The sequence below is a fragment of the Chiloscyllium plagiosum genome, chromosome 13, assembly GCF_004010195.1.
Source record: "Chiloscyllium plagiosum isolate BGI_BamShark_2017 chromosome 13, ASM401019v2, whole genome shotgun sequence".
NCBI classification, from domain to species: domain Eukaryota; kingdom Metazoa; phylum Chordata; class Chondrichthyes; order Orectolobiformes; family Hemiscylliidae; genus Chiloscyllium; species Chiloscyllium plagiosum.
The window spans coordinates 47284053-47299516 of NC_057722.1; the positions used below are offsets into that span (position 1 = coordinate 47284053).

Genomic DNA, 15464 nt, shown 5'->3' on the forward strand with positions numbered 1-15464 from the left:
CTCCCCCTCTCAAGGATCCTGAAAACACGATTTCAGACATCACAGTGCACCTGGCACCTGGGAGGCACTGCACCAGCCACAAGTCTCTCTCATTCCCACCGAACCTCCTATCTGTCCCCCTAACTCTGGTAGTTCCCAGTGACTAATTCTGTGCTTACCTCCCCCCTTCCCTTCTGAAGAACAGGGACAGACTCTGTCCCAGAGATTTGTATCCCATGGCTTACCTCTGGTAAGTCCCTCTGCCCTAACAGTATTGGGCGACATGGTTGCTCAGTGGTTAGCACTGCTGCCTCACAGCACCAGGGTCTCAGGTTCGATTCCAGCCTCAGGTGACTGTCTGTGTGGAGTTTCCATATTCTCTCCGTGTCTGCGTGGGTTTCCTCCAGATGCTCCAGTTTCCTTCCACAGTCCAAAGATATGTAGGTCAGGTGAATTGGCCATGCTAAATTGCCCATACTGCTAGGTGCATTAGTCAGAGGGAAATGGGTCTGGGTGGGTTACTCTTCGGAGGGTCGGTTGAACTGGTTGGGCCAAAAGGGCAAGTTTCCACACTGTAGGGAATCTAATCTCAGTATCCAAAACAAATACTGGTTATTGAGAGGAATAGCCACAGGGGTTCCCTGCATTGCCTGCCGGTTCCCTTTCTGTCCTCTGACTGTTACCCATCTGCCTTTTTCTTGCACCTGAGGTGTGACTATCTCCCTGTAACCCCTCTCAATAAACCCCTCTACCTCACAAATGATCCGAAGTTCACCCAGTCCAGCTCCAGTTCCCTACTGCAGTTTTTGAGGAGCTGGAGTTGGGTGCACTTCACGCAGAGGAAGTCAACAGGGACACTTGGGATGACCCTCACCTCCCACATTCTGTAGGAGGAGCATTCAACTGCTCTAACCGCCATTCCCACTGTTCAAAATTCCCAGACTAGAAAAATAAAGAAAGAAAAACTATTTACTATCCCAATCCAGCACACAGAACCTTTTTTGGGTTAGAGGAGGAGGATGTGTGGGAGATACTACCTAAGTAGTGTTTTGGGTAATGCAACCACCCACTTACTCAGTAGCCCTGTGTCTGCTCCTGCTCAGCGTGCACTTCACCTATTCACTCCATTCATTCACAATGAGAATCAGAGCTCTAATGTAGTAGCACAAAAGTCTACATTGAGATTGAACCTGGTTGTGGTGCTGCACTGATCTAGTTTTAGTAATATATATGAGGTCATTTTTGGTCTGAGTGTTTACATGATATGTAAGACTGTTGCTTTTAAGGCAATGCTTTAAAAAACCTCCCTTTTTCATGCAAAGACCTAAACCACAATAATATTATTATCATATACAAAATTCAGAAAAATATCTTTTTCCTTTCATCCAGGATTCTGATTTTGCTGAAGTGCTGACTGATCTCAGTAACAAAGAGATGTTCTTGCTTTCACGTGGCCAGCTAGAAATTGCCCTAGAGACTGAGGACAGAAATCCAAATCGTATTTCAGGATTCATCACAGGCAAGAAAACATGTGATAGTAAGTGGAAAATCTAGTTAACTGGAAACTACTTAATACGTGAAGTGCTGCAGTTGGTGACCCACTGAAGTCTACAGTAACTTGAAAGGAAAGATTTTGGAAGTCAATTGTATAAAGGCCATTTGCATAGTTTTGCCAGATTGTTTTGAAGCTCTCCAGTCAAAGTTACAACAACAAATACAGAATTCCACACTCTTTAGATTACAAATGTTAGACACTCTTTAGACACTCTTTAGATTACAAATGTTATATCAATTATATCTTTAAAAAACTATATAATAATGGTTACTTATTATGGGGGTTATATAATTTACAATGCCTTATAAAGTTGGAGATAGAATTGTAACAATTGCTCACCATGTTCACCATATTCACAGAAGTTTGTACCAGGGAGTAGATATAGGAATGATTACTGACTCCTAACTTAATTTGTTTTATTGGACGTGAACTATCATCCTATGATTTCTATCCATCCCACATAATGTATCTAGTGGACTGATCTAATCCAATTAATAAACTAAAATCAAACCTTGCTGCCTGAGCCTTAACAGGATGTGTTGGAATGAAGAGCAGTACCACTTCATACAATTCTCATCAACATCTTTTGTTCACTCTTCAGAGGTTCAATGTTTTTGATTTAATATGTGAGTCTCCTGCAGTAGAGAGAGCCTTTCACAACTTTCCATTTGAACTAGTTTGGCTCCTGACCCTAGGTTTTCATTGTTATTAATAGTTGCTTTGATATTGCACTTTGGAAAATATTAGAGACTGCAGCTCTTGATGTGGCTGTCCACAAAGCTGGCTCCCATCATTAGTCCCAAAATAAAGTAACATTTTTTAACCATTCTTTAGTGTAAATGTATCCTTGAAGAAATTAAGACAATAATCTATATGCCCACCACCAAGAAAGGGCTTGCATTTATATCCAAGTTAACATTTTGGATTCAGTGACCCGTTTTCAGAAAGGTATGCTCTTTGAAGAAGAGTCACTAGACCCGAAGCATTAATTCTGATTTCTCTCCACAAATGCTGCCAGACCTGCTGAGTTTTTCCAGTAATTTCTGTTTTTGTTTCTGATTTCCAGCAACCATGGTTCTTTCATTTTTTGCTTGTATTTATGTAGTATTTTTGATATTCTAATGCATTTTGGAATTAATTAATTAGTATTTAAATATATTAATTCATGTTTGTAAACAAACAAACTGATAATCAGTGTAAAAATGATCTTTGAGCTTGAATCCTAACTTTGATTATCATTCAAAATGTTTCTCCTTCCATGGGAGAAAGTCTGGAGAATGATTTGGCCATACTGCAGGATGGATCTCTCCATCAAAACCAAACTTTAAGGAATGAATGAAGGTTGGCAGAAGAATAAAGAACAGGAAGAACAATTTGCTCTCACAGAAGCTTACCCCCATTAGTTATTATTTAATGAACATTAATTTTAAAATTCTTGCATGATTCAAATTAGGCCAATGCATTTAAACAATCTTCTAGTATAGTACTCTTCTGTGTATGTTGTATTTCAAACTTTGAAGGTATTCGCTCTGATTTAAATGAAAAACTGATTTTAACTCTTTCCATCAGCTATTCAGAGTGTACTATCAGGTGGAAATGCTCTTACACCAACCAAAACTGGTGCTGTTGGCTCAGCGAAATTTACTTTGCATGATAATGGTACTCTAGAATTCCAGGTAAAAAAGAAATATATATCTTGTTCTTTTTTTTGTCTAAGAAGCAGCATTAAAATAATTGAAAAACAGTTTTCTAATGACACGGATTCTCCCTTTGATTTGCAATGTATTTCCTGTTGCTTATAGAAATCTATCCTAGATAATTTGTATTCACTTTATTTATTCTTCAAAAATTGAAGATGTTTCCAGATATTTGATTATAACCAAGTAAAAGAGTTATTGAAAATAATCATGGCACGTTGTTGTTCTACAACAGGTACAAGTAGCCGGTACAGCCAGTGAAGTCATAGGACTCACAATTGAAACAAAACCTCGACGCAAGAACAAACGCAATATTTTGCATGACCAAACTTCTGACTACAGGAATGGTTTTGTAAGTGCTTTTGAAAAGAGTGCATGGCCATTGATTAACAATTATTGGTGCTTTTAATTCTAACTTTCTCTTTTGTGATTTTAGGCGATTGGAGTCAGTGATAGGCTGAATGCGAGAGACATTCATATGCTGTTACAGAATGAGCTTTTTATCAATATTGCAACAAAGGAGTATGAAGATGGGGAGCTAAGAGGACAAATCAATTCTTTACTCTATAGTGGTCTTCAAGCAAGATACCATGGTAAGGAAGATGAAGCCATATCTGAAAACATTTCCAGTTGTTCAGTTGAGAATGGACAACGAGATGGCTACTTAATGGTCATGGATTCAAAACAATGAATATATTCAAAGAAAAATTTTACACAAAAATATATTTATTTCAGGAAGCTTGTGATTTCAGTCTTCTTAAAATTGAAAATCACAGGATCCCTGTCATAAATATATGTTTGTATAAAATTTACCTTTGAACTTTTTAAAACTGAAAATGCTGTAATCTTCTGCATTTGATTCAATTTTTTTAAAGAACTAGCAAGAAGTGTAGCCTCAGATTAGAAAGCCTTTTCTCGATAATGGGAAATAATATTCAAGGCTTTGGCAAGACATCACATGCAAGTGCAGAAGCTGATTAACACTAGTTCAGAAAGGGTAGAATTCTTTTAACTAATTTACTGGATTTCTAATGAGAGGTTAGAATTCTGATGAATAGAAGACATTATTATTTTTATCATGATCAATTTGGATTTTGTAATGATATTTTATACAATCGCAATGGCACACTCTGATTAATTTTATGTCCGCCCTGGATACGTGGGTTAAGCATCGTACTGCACTGAGAGTGGGCAAATGTTAGTCAACAACTGGGACGTGGTGCATTCAGGGATACTTTTCATTATAGCCATTTTTGTGGCTTTCTGTTGACCTTTAAAGTTTTCCCAATTTTCTAATTTCCTGCTTATCTTGGCCATTTTATGTGCCTTCTCTTTCAAATTGATAGCTTGCCTTATTTCATTAGACATCCATGGCAGATTACCCCTTTTCTTACAGTCCTTCCTGTTCACTGAAATATACTTTTTCTGAGCACTTTGAAGTATTGTTTTGAAAGTCCTTCAATGCTTGTCAACTGTCCCACCATAAAATCTTTGTTTCCAGTGTACTTTCGCCAAGTCCTCCTCCATTCTATTGTAGTCTCCCTTGTTTAAGCACAGGAGCCTGGTATTGGATTTTATCTTCACATCCTCCATCTGTATTCTAAATTCAACTATACTGTGATCGCTCCTTCCAAGAGGATCCCTAACTATGAGGTCATTAATTATTCCTGTCTCATTACACAGGACCCGATCTAGGATAGCTTGCTCCCTTGTCAGTTCCGTTACATTCTGTTCAAGAAAACTATTGCTTATACACACAAGGCTACCCTGACCGAGCTGATTTGAGCAATTGTAGATTAAAATCCCCCATGATAATTGCCATACCATTTTTAAAGGCATTAGTTTTTTTTTGTTTATTGCCCACCCCAATGTGATATTTGGTGGCCTATTGACAATGCCTGTCAATGACCTTTCCTTCTTAGAGTTTCTGATTTTCACCAAATGGTTTCAACTTTATTCTCCATAGAATCTATATCATTTCTCAGCATTGCCCTGATGTCGTCCTTGAATATCAGAGCTACACCACTTCCCTTACCTTCCTGTCTGTCTTTCCAACTAGTCTGATATTTAACTCGCAGTCATGACCATCCTGCAACCATGGTTACTAAATCATATTCATTCGAGATGATTTGTTTTGTGAATTCATCGACCTTGTTATGAATGCTACAATCATTCAGGTAAAGTGCCCTTATGCTAGTTTTCTTACCCTCGTGATTTCCAACATCTCTAATAATATCTCCTGAGTTATTCTTCCTTTTTCCTTCTTTCATATTCTGCCTTGTACTTAAACCATCCTGCATACATGCTAACCTGCTGCTTTCCTTTTTATTTGTCATCATACTTCCTGTTCCTTTCCCTTTCCCTTCCACCCTGAGACTTCATTGTCTTGAGAAGAACAAGACGAAGACGCCTTTGAACCTTTACATTTTTCTATGATAAGGAAGAATTAATTTCAGAAAAGTTCCCATTTTGGGGTACAGCTCAAAGTTAAGGATGTCAGGAGGAAACAAAGGATTTAGGCAAAACATTTTCAATAGAAGATGATGGAAACAGGAACTAGGTTACCAGCAGGGAGAAGTGAAGGAGAACCAGATGACATGTTAAAACATGGGCTGAATGAATTCTTGTCAGTAAGGATGTTTCAGAGCTATTATCTCACAATCAGGAACCAGATGGTAGGTTTCAGCGACTTGTTGAATGTATTATCTTTCTTTGAAGTACTACTGTGTTGCATAGCATACAGTTAACTCTTAAAAGAAGGCAGATTTGTGTACTCAGACAAGTCAGAATTGATATGGTTATGGAAGTCTCTTTATGAACCTGTAAAGGGTTCTCTTAAGCAATCAGTTTTGATTGAGATCACAACCAAAACATTACTGTGCTTTTCTTTCAGATACCATAAAACCTGTGCTGTGTTGATAGAATATGGCATTATTGTAGCACAGAAGACAGTCTTGCAGCCCACTGAGCTTGGGCTGCCTCTTTGCAAGAGCAACTTACCTAAGCTCAGTTTCCTGCTGTTTCTGTTTGCCCATTAGATTTTGTCACTTCAACTGTTTATCCTATTCCATTTTAAAAGCTAATATTGAATTCCTCAAACATCGTGTTCCTGATTCTAAGCACTTGCTGCATAAAGGTGCATTCCCTCTTACTACTTCTGTTTTTTTTTGCCAATCACTTTTAAACCAGTGTTCTCTGATTCTTGGCCCTTCTGACAATGGGAGCAGTTTCTCCCTGTCTTCTCTCTCTGGATTGTTCATCATTTTGAACACCTCAATTAGATATCCCCTTTTTTTCTGACATCACTAAGGGGAACAACTCCAATTTCTCCGAACAAATCATTATACCTCATCCTGGGAACCATTCTTGTAATTCCTTTCTACATTTTCTATTGCTGAATTTGGTCTCTTTTGTTTTATGCTTACTGATTGCATGCCCTGATTTTAGTTCTGGTGATAGGTCATAGGTACTACAATAAAAATTGCAAAGTTCAAACTGTTGGTGATTAAACTCAATTTGAAGTACTAACATTAAAAATCTGTCCTTCACAGAGCTTCCAATTCCTCTAGCTGGACAATTTGTGGTGCCCCCTATTAAGACTGGTTCAGCAGGACATGCGTGGGTATCCTTGGATGAACACTGCCACCTGCATTATGAGATAGTTGTGGCAGGGCTCAGCAAAGCTGAAGATATTACAATTAATGCACATCTCCATGGATTTGCTGAGATTGGGGAAATGGATGATAATAGCGGAGAACACAAGCGCCTTCTTAAAGGCTTTTATGGATCAGAGGTACAGTACTGTTTAAATAGTATTTTACTTTTTAAAGGAAAGACCATGTAACCATGTAGTTGGGAGAGAGGAGATTTGACGAGAAGCAAAATTCTCATGAGGTTCAGAATGTTATTCAACAACAGTAACAGTATGTAACTAATATGTTAAATTATTCTTTTGATTCCTGATCAGTTCTACATTATGAAGACATTATGATCCCAATTTGGGCAGTGGTTAAGGTATAAACAATGACTGAGCATTCATGGAAGAGTTAAACTAGTTGACGTTTCAAACCCAGATCCAGTGGCTGCAAGAATAATCAGTTGTAGATATTTGTTGAGAACAGATTGAAGCTATGAAGCACTTAGAGTCATAGAGTCATGGAGATGTACAGCTTGGAAACAGACCCTTCGGTCCAACCCGTCCATGCCGACCAGAAATCCCAACCAAATCTCGTCCTACCTGCCAGCACCCGGCCCATATCCCTCCAAACCCTTCCTATTCATATACCCATCCAAATGCCTCTTAAATGTTGCAATTGTACCAGCCTCCACCACTTCCTCTGGCAGCTCATTCCATACATGTACCACCCTCTGCATGAAAATGTTGCCCCTTAGGTCTCTTTTATATCTTTCCCCTCTCACCCTAAACCTATGCCCTTTAGTTCTGGACTCCCCGACCCCAGGGAAAAGACTTTGCCATTTACCCTATCCATGCCCCTCATAATTTTGTAAACCTCTATAAGGTCACCCCTCAGCCTCCGACGCTCCAGGGAAAACAGCCCCAGCCTATTCAGCCTCCCCCTGTAACTCAGATCCTCCAACCCTGGCAACATTCTTGTAAATCTTTTCTGAACCCTTTCAACTTTCACAATATCTTTCCGATAGGAAGGAGACCAGAATTGCATGCAATATTCCAACAGTGGCCTAACCAATGTCCTGTACAGCCGCAACATGACCTCCCATCGCCTGTACTCAATAGTCTGACCAATGAAGGAAAGCATAACAAAGCCTTCTTCACTATCCTATCTACCTGTGACTCCACTTTCAAGGAGCTATGAACCTGCACTCCAAGGTCTCTTTGTTCAGCAACACTCCCTAGGACCTTATCATTAAGTGAAAAAGTCCTGCTCAGATTTGCTTTCCCAAAATGCAGCACCTCGCATTTATCTGAATTAAACTCCATCTGCCACTTCTCAGCCCATTGGCCCATCTGGTCCAGATCTTGTTGTAATCTGAGGTAACCCTCATCACTGTCCACTACACCTCCAATTTTGGTGTCATCTGCAAACTTACTAATTGTACCTTTTATGCTCGCATCTAAATCATTTATGTAAATGACAAAAAGTAGAGGGCCCATCACCGATCCTTGTGGCACTCCACTGTCACAGGCCTCCAGTCTGAAAAACAACCCTCCACCACCACCCTCTGTCTTCTACCTTTGAGCCAATTCTGTATTCAAATGAGTTCTCCCTGTATTCTATGAGATCTAACCTTGCTAATCAGTCTCCCATGGGGAACCCTGTCGAACGCCTTACTGAATTCCATATAGATCACATCTGCTGGTCTGCCCTCATGAATCTTCTTTGTTACTTCTTCAAAAAACTCAATCAAGTTTGTGAGACATGATTTCCCATGCACAAAGCCATGTTGACTATCCCGAATCAGTCCTTGCCTTTCCAAATACATGTACATCCTGTCCCTCAGGATTCCCTCCAACAACTTGCCCACCACCAAGGTCAGGCTCACCGGTCTATAGTTCCCTGGCTTGTCTTTACTACCCTTCTTAAACAGTGGCACCACGTTAGCCAACCTCCAGTCTTCTGCCACCTCACCTGTGACTATCGATGATACAAATATCTCAGCAAGAGGCCCAACAATCACTTCTCTAGCTTCCCACAGAGTTCTCGGCTATACCTGATCAGGTCCTGGGGATTTATCCACTTTTAACCATTTCAAGACATCCAGCACTTCCTCCTCTGAAATCTGGACATTTTGCAAGATGTCACCATCTATTTCCCTACAGTCTATATCTTCCATATCCTTTTCCACAGTAAATACCGATGCAAAATATTCATTTAGTATATCCCCATTTTCTGTGGCTCCACACAAAGGCCACCTTGCTGATCTTTGAGGGGACCTATTCTCTCCCTATTTACCCTTTTGTCCTTAATTACCAAGACTCTGTAAAGATTCTCACATTAGTAAACAAAGATCAGAAGATCTTTAGGTTCTTGAAGAATTACACCAAGTCACAGGTGAACACCTTCAGTAGACGGTAGAAGAAATGTAAATAAAAAGACTGTTCCACTTCAAAAGTAAATGTATATCTTATTTATCTTATATCACTAACTATAATTCTAATTCTGTTGTAATGTGGCTGGACCTTGGGTTCTGATCTTCTTTCTATATCAGTTTAGCTTCTGCAAACACGGTGGCCTGGATTTTTGCCACCGAGGTGGGTAGGTCAGTCTGAAAATTCCCCAAATTAGCCAACCAACCTTGGTTTAAAGAGAGCCATTTGACCAAATTTTCATTCCAGGGTTTTGTGAATAGGATCAAGTCAGTTCCACAACCCTGGAAGCAGATCCTAGATAGCCCATTGGCATGTGAGTGTTGAGACAAGTTGGTTGCAAGGCCTGCCTTGGTCTTATGGGAAAGCCTGGAGGAAGAATGCCTCATCTTCTGCATTGGGACCCTCCAACGAAATGGCATCAACGTTGACTTCACCAGTTTCCTCATCTCCCCTTCCCTCACCTCATCCCAGATCCAACCCTTCAACTCTGCACCGCCCTCTTGAACTGTCCTACCTGTCCATCTTCCTTCTCACCTATGCCCTCCACCCTCCCCTCCGACCATCACCTATGGCTGCATTTACCTATCCCCTTCCCAGCTACCTCGCCCCCACCCTCCTATTTATCTCTCAGCCCCCTTCCCTCCCCCCACATTCCTGGTGAAGCGCTTATGCCTGAAACATCGATTCTCCTGCTCCCTGGATGCTGCCTGACCTGCTGTGCTTTTCCAGCACCACACTTTTCAAACTCAATCCTAATAAAAACAATTTCCAATCTCACAGAGATTGATACCTAAAATGTCTATTAAACTGTAAACCCAGAGCCCCCTGCAAAGGTAATTGCAGATTTTTAAATTCAACCAAGCATTCATAATGACATTATAACCCTTGGAAAATGTCAGCAAAGGACTCTACTGACTTTATATCAACAAACTGGGAATTTCTTGTTACCTACAGTTGTTTGTCTGGCAATCAAAGTATTCTAGCAGATTTTTATATTAACTCTCAGTGACAACAGAAACCTGTTTGTTTCAACCTTTCCTAAAAGAGCAGGCTCTATACTTACTCCATTTCACCCCCCCGGTTTTAATGACCGTAGCTCCTACTTCTGTAGGACCACATTTAAATGAGACATGAACCACTACTAAATAAATTGATTGTTTGTTTTTCACATTTCCTTTCTGCAAAATAATGTTTACATCAATCTAGGGTTTGGATAGTTAATTTGTGACATTTTTAAACTTCAATAATATCACAGCCAATCATTAGTCATGCTTTGACCTACTGATATTTTTCACAATAGGTCTAATGAATTGTTATGGTTATTTAGGCTCAAGGAATACTAAAGGATATCAGCACTGATCTTCTAAGACATCTTAATAGAGGAACTGCATTTATCCAAGTTAGCACGAAACTTAATCCCAAAGGAGAGATACGAGGCCCGGTATGTAAAAAAATTGCATTTATTCTTGAAAATGTGAACAATGTATAGAAGGTCATTGCTATGGCAAATTAAAGGAACATCAGCTTAAATAAGTGTCTACAATGTTTAACAAGTTGTTGACTCTTTCTTAAACTTTAGCACAATTTTCAATACTTCTGTTGAATCCTGGTTAATAGCTTTTGCAAAAGTCACTCAGTTATGCATAATGGATAATAAGGTAGTGTAGACATATTTCACAAAGGCTCTATTTTGTATTATGATCACTCAAATATCTCACCATGAAAATCTACATTTAAATGAAGCAATCAGCTGGATAAAACCCAGGTAGTTATTCCAAATGACTGAGTAAGCCCATCTGTGTATCTACTAATGACAGGGTTCTAAATTTAAAATCATTGTTGGTCTTATTAAAACTGTCATTCTCTTTAGGTGCTGATTCAAAACCAGTGCGAATCGAAAGGATTTGTTACACCTAAAGAACCTGATTATGAAGAAAGTCTCTTTCAGGAAATTAAACCTGATCCAGAGGAGTTGAAGAAAGATCCAAATTCTTGTTTTTTTGAAGGGCAACAGCGAGCACATGGGTCTCAGTGGGCACCAGACTACGACCGGAAATGCTCCATCTGCAGTTGCCAGGTGACATAATGAAAGTCAGCTTGAGTGATGCAAAGAATTAGCTTTGATTTATTTTGATTCATTTTAGCCAAACCCAATTCACTCAAATTGTGTGTATTTTCTTTCTATTTCAGAAAAGGACTATAATATGTGACCCAATCATATGCGCTCCTCTGAACTGTTCAGAAATTGTCCATGTTGACGATAAATGCTGTCCTGTTTGTAAAGGTATAATTCAAACTAATTGGAAATGATGTGCTATGCATGGTAACAGTAACTGTCAATGCTGAGTTCAAAAAAGAAAAAGAAATAGCTGGACTCTTGTAATTTATTAGATTAGATTAGATTACTTACAGTGTGGAAACAGGCCCTTCGGCCCAACAATTTTTTTCATTAGTTATTCCAAGAGTTTCTCCTGGAATCAGTTTAGTGCTTTTACTAAATTAGAATGAAAGTATTTTAGAAAATAAGTCTAAACTGTGTGTGTGTCAACACTATATTTTAAGGCTATCTAATCTTACTAAAGCCTTGGTAATATTTGTAATCAAGAGGAAATATTGCACGCTTGTAGCAAAGCAGTCATGTGACTTAAAACGTCAAATAGAAAGTCAAAGAAAGAAATAGTTTGTCAAACAAATGGTGGTACACAGATTTGAAAACACGATTAATTTCTTTGCATATCTATAGATTACAACTTAATTAAGTACTTTATATTTCACACTCTTGCAATTTTAGTATTCAAAGTTCAATTGACATATATTGCTGACCCAGTGAACTCACATGGGAAATAAGTATGAAATTTACATGAATACAAAATAATATGACAACCAAGGAATGTAATTCATTTCATAGCTCCCCAATTTTTTTTTATTCGGAATGTTTCACTGTAGTAGTAAGATTGATATTTATTTGATTTTGGAATTGTTTAATATCATTCTGACAGATAAAATAGAAACAAAAGATGAAAAGAAAAAAGAAGTCGAACATGTTGAAGGTAAACCGTTAATATAATTTGATTATAAAATGATGTTATTAATTGTACAATCAAGGATAAGCTGTTGTTAAATAAACAATTGCTATTCATTGAGGCACTGGTTAAAAAATCTGAGAGGTGATGTAGAGAAATATAGGGGATTAATGTTTGAAGCAGTGAATGGTACAGAACTCTGGGAGGGTAGACAAATGGAATTATCTTTTTTTTAAGAACATAAGAGTACTAGATATAGGAGCAGGACCATGCAACCTGTCAGAGCTACACTGGTGTTCTATAAAATCATAGCTCTTTTTTTTTTACCACAAATCCACTATTCCCCTCAACCTCCATGTTCTTTGATTCCCTTAGAGTCCAAAAATGTAATTACCTTGGCTTTGGAGATGCTCAATGAACATTCCCAGTCCCCTGTGGTGGAAAATTCCAAACATATTTCACCTACTGAATATGCTTTCTTCTCATCTTAGTCTTAAATGATGGTCCATATCCTAAAATTATAGCCCCATGTTCTAAATTGTCCACTATATAAAACAACTACCCTGTCTATCCTGTCAAGCCCCCTCCTTAGAATCTTATAAATTTTAATTAAATCACCTTCCATTCTTTGTGCATTTCAGGAATCAATCAAATGAACTTTTATTGAACCTCAATGCAAGAATAACCCCTTAGTTAAGGAAACCAAAACTGTGCACAGTACTCCAAATACGGTCTCATTAAAGCCCAGTACAATTCTTTCAAATCTTTCATACTCTTGTACTCCATCCCCTTGGGACAAAGGACAACTGTTTCCTTTCTAATTGTTTGCCACACCTGCATTCTAATTTGTGTCACTTGTGTGTAAACACCCATATCTCTCTGAACACTAGCATTTAAGTTCCTCACAACTTTAAAAAATGTATTGCTTTCCCAATCTTCCATCAGAGTGAATTAACTCACATTTCGCTGTATATTACTACATCTGTCAATTCTTTGTCTACTCACTGAATGTTGTTTGTATCATTTTGCAGCCTCATTGTGTCCTCTGCCCGATTTGGAATCCAACTTAGTTTATGTTCTCAGCAATCTTAAATGTATTACTCAGAATTTCCATCCAAGTCATTCATGTACATTGTAAATAGCAGAGGTTGTTGGCAACTCATTAGTTACAGCTTGCCAGCTTGAATATGCTTATTTCTTTGTACTGTTTGCTTTCTGACAATTAGCCAGTCCTCTATCCAAGATAATAATTACTCAAACTCCATAAGCCCTTATCTTGTGTAATAACCTTTTATATGGTGCTGAATATCTTTTGTAAAAGCTGATAAACTCCATACACTGCCCCCCTTTATTTAACCTGTTAGCCATATCATCATCTCCTTAATAATAACTTTTATCATTTCTCCAATGACTTTCTGTAGTTCTTTATTTTGCTATGTCTCAACATTCTTTGCTACCATCCAATCACTGTTTTATAATGTAGTGACATTATCAAAATAATCATTACAAAGCACTCCCTGGGCAGGATTTCATCGGGGGCCCAGTCAGCATGCCAGGAAGCTGAGGTCAAACCAGCCTCAGCTCTTTCAGAACTCCTGATCCTATTCTGTGACCAATAACCAATTAACCACTTGGCACTGGGGCTCCTATGCTTTCAACTTCTAGAGCAGCCAGCCAATCAGAGGGCTAACTGCTCTTCTGTTTTAGCAGGAGCAATGGCCATTCTGGGATTATACCTGGCCTCACCCTGGAACCTTCAGGGGAATAAGTAAGTCCCAATGAAGGGGTGTTCACTGGTTAGTGGGGTTAATGTTTACTACTAGGAGGTTGTCGTGGCCCATATGGAGCCTGCAGGGTGGCCGTCAGTTTCTCTAAGAAGTCTCCCCTCATGCCAATGGGAAGAGTTCCTGAAGTAGCCTTTATCTGGCAACAGTGTGAGAAGACTGCCCTTGACATGCTGTCCTCATCATTGAAACAATACCATGGCACCATGAGCAGTGGGCAGATTTCCTCCTACTTCCTCTTTTGACCTTGTTTCAGTGAATATTTTTTCCAATGTATATTTTAATTTGTTGATTAATAAATATGTTGTGAAATTGGTCAATATTTCTGAGTCCCAAAGGGTAGTGTCATGGACTGGTAACAGATGGGCAACATTAGGCTGTAGTTCCTACATGGTGAACCTCTTAACTACTCCTGTGGGGAAGGTGCAGTACACCTTCCGTGTGGGCGGCATGGTGGCACAGTGGTTAGCACTGCTGTCTCACAGCACCAGAGACCTGGGTTCAATTCCCGCCTCAGGCGACTGACTGTGTGGAGTTTGCACATTCTTCCCGTGTCTGCGCGGGTTTCCTCCAGGTGCTCCGGTTTCCTCCCACATTCTAAAGATGTGCAGGTCAGGTGAATTGGCCATGCTAAATTGTCCGTAGTGTTAGGTAAGGGGTAAATGTAGGGGTATGGGTGGTTTGCACTTCGGCGGGTCGGTGTGGACTTGTTGGGCCGAAGGGCCTGTTTCCACACTGTAAAGTAATCTAATCTAATCTATTCTCACACGCCACCCTCCTCTCTTCTTGATCCCCATCTGGGCAGAATCAAGTCAGTCTCCAACAGTAAATACTCTTGTTATTCATATACATTTTCCCAATGACCCAAGCATTAGCGTAGGGAATGGGAACACATTACATGACTGACATTACATTCAGAGTCTAGATTAGAGTGGTGCTAGAAAAGCATAGCGGTCAGGCAACATCCAAGGAGCAGGAAAATCGATTTTGCAGGCAAAAGCTCTTCATCAGAAATGAAGGCAGGGAGTCTCCGGGGTGGACAGATAAATGGGAGGGGGATGGGGCTGGGGAGAAGGTAGCCAAGAGTACAATAGGTGGATGAGGGAGGGGATGAAGCGGATAGGTGGGATGGAAGATTGGCAGGTAGGACAGATGGACTTCACCAGTTTCCTCATTTCCCCTCTCTCCACCTTACCCCAGTTCCAACCTTCCAGCTCAGCACCATCCTCATGACCTGTCCTACCTGCCAATCTCTCTTCCCACCTATGCGCGCCACCCTCCTCTCTGACCTATCACCTTCATCCCCACCTCCATCCACCTATTTTACTCTTGGCTACCTTCTTCCCCCCTCCCACT

The 15464-nt window shown here is 39.6% G+C and overlaps 1 protein-coding gene across 2 annotated transcripts in view; it reads left to right on the forward strand.

Moving 5' to 3' along the window:
- Positions 1-15464, forward strand: part of chrd (chordin) — a 45116-nt gene that overhangs the window by 22717 nt on the left and 6935 nt on the right. For both annotated transcript variants that reach the window (XM_043702940.1, XM_043702942.1), the window contains exons 10-18: positions 1369-1516; positions 3104-3210; positions 3467-3583; positions 3668-3824; positions 6783-7024; positions 10629-10742; positions 11172-11378; positions 11492-11585; positions 12301-12351. In XM_043702940.1, coding sequence (XP_043558875.1) covers positions 1369-1516; positions 3104-3210; positions 3467-3583; positions 3668-3824; positions 6783-7024; positions 10629-10742; positions 11172-11378; positions 11492-11585; positions 12301-12351 — 1237 coding nt within the window. The remainder of the gene's footprint in view (positions 1-1368; positions 1517-3103; positions 3211-3466; positions 3584-3667; positions 3825-6782; positions 7025-10628; positions 10743-11171; positions 11379-11491; positions 11586-12300; positions 12352-15464) is intronic.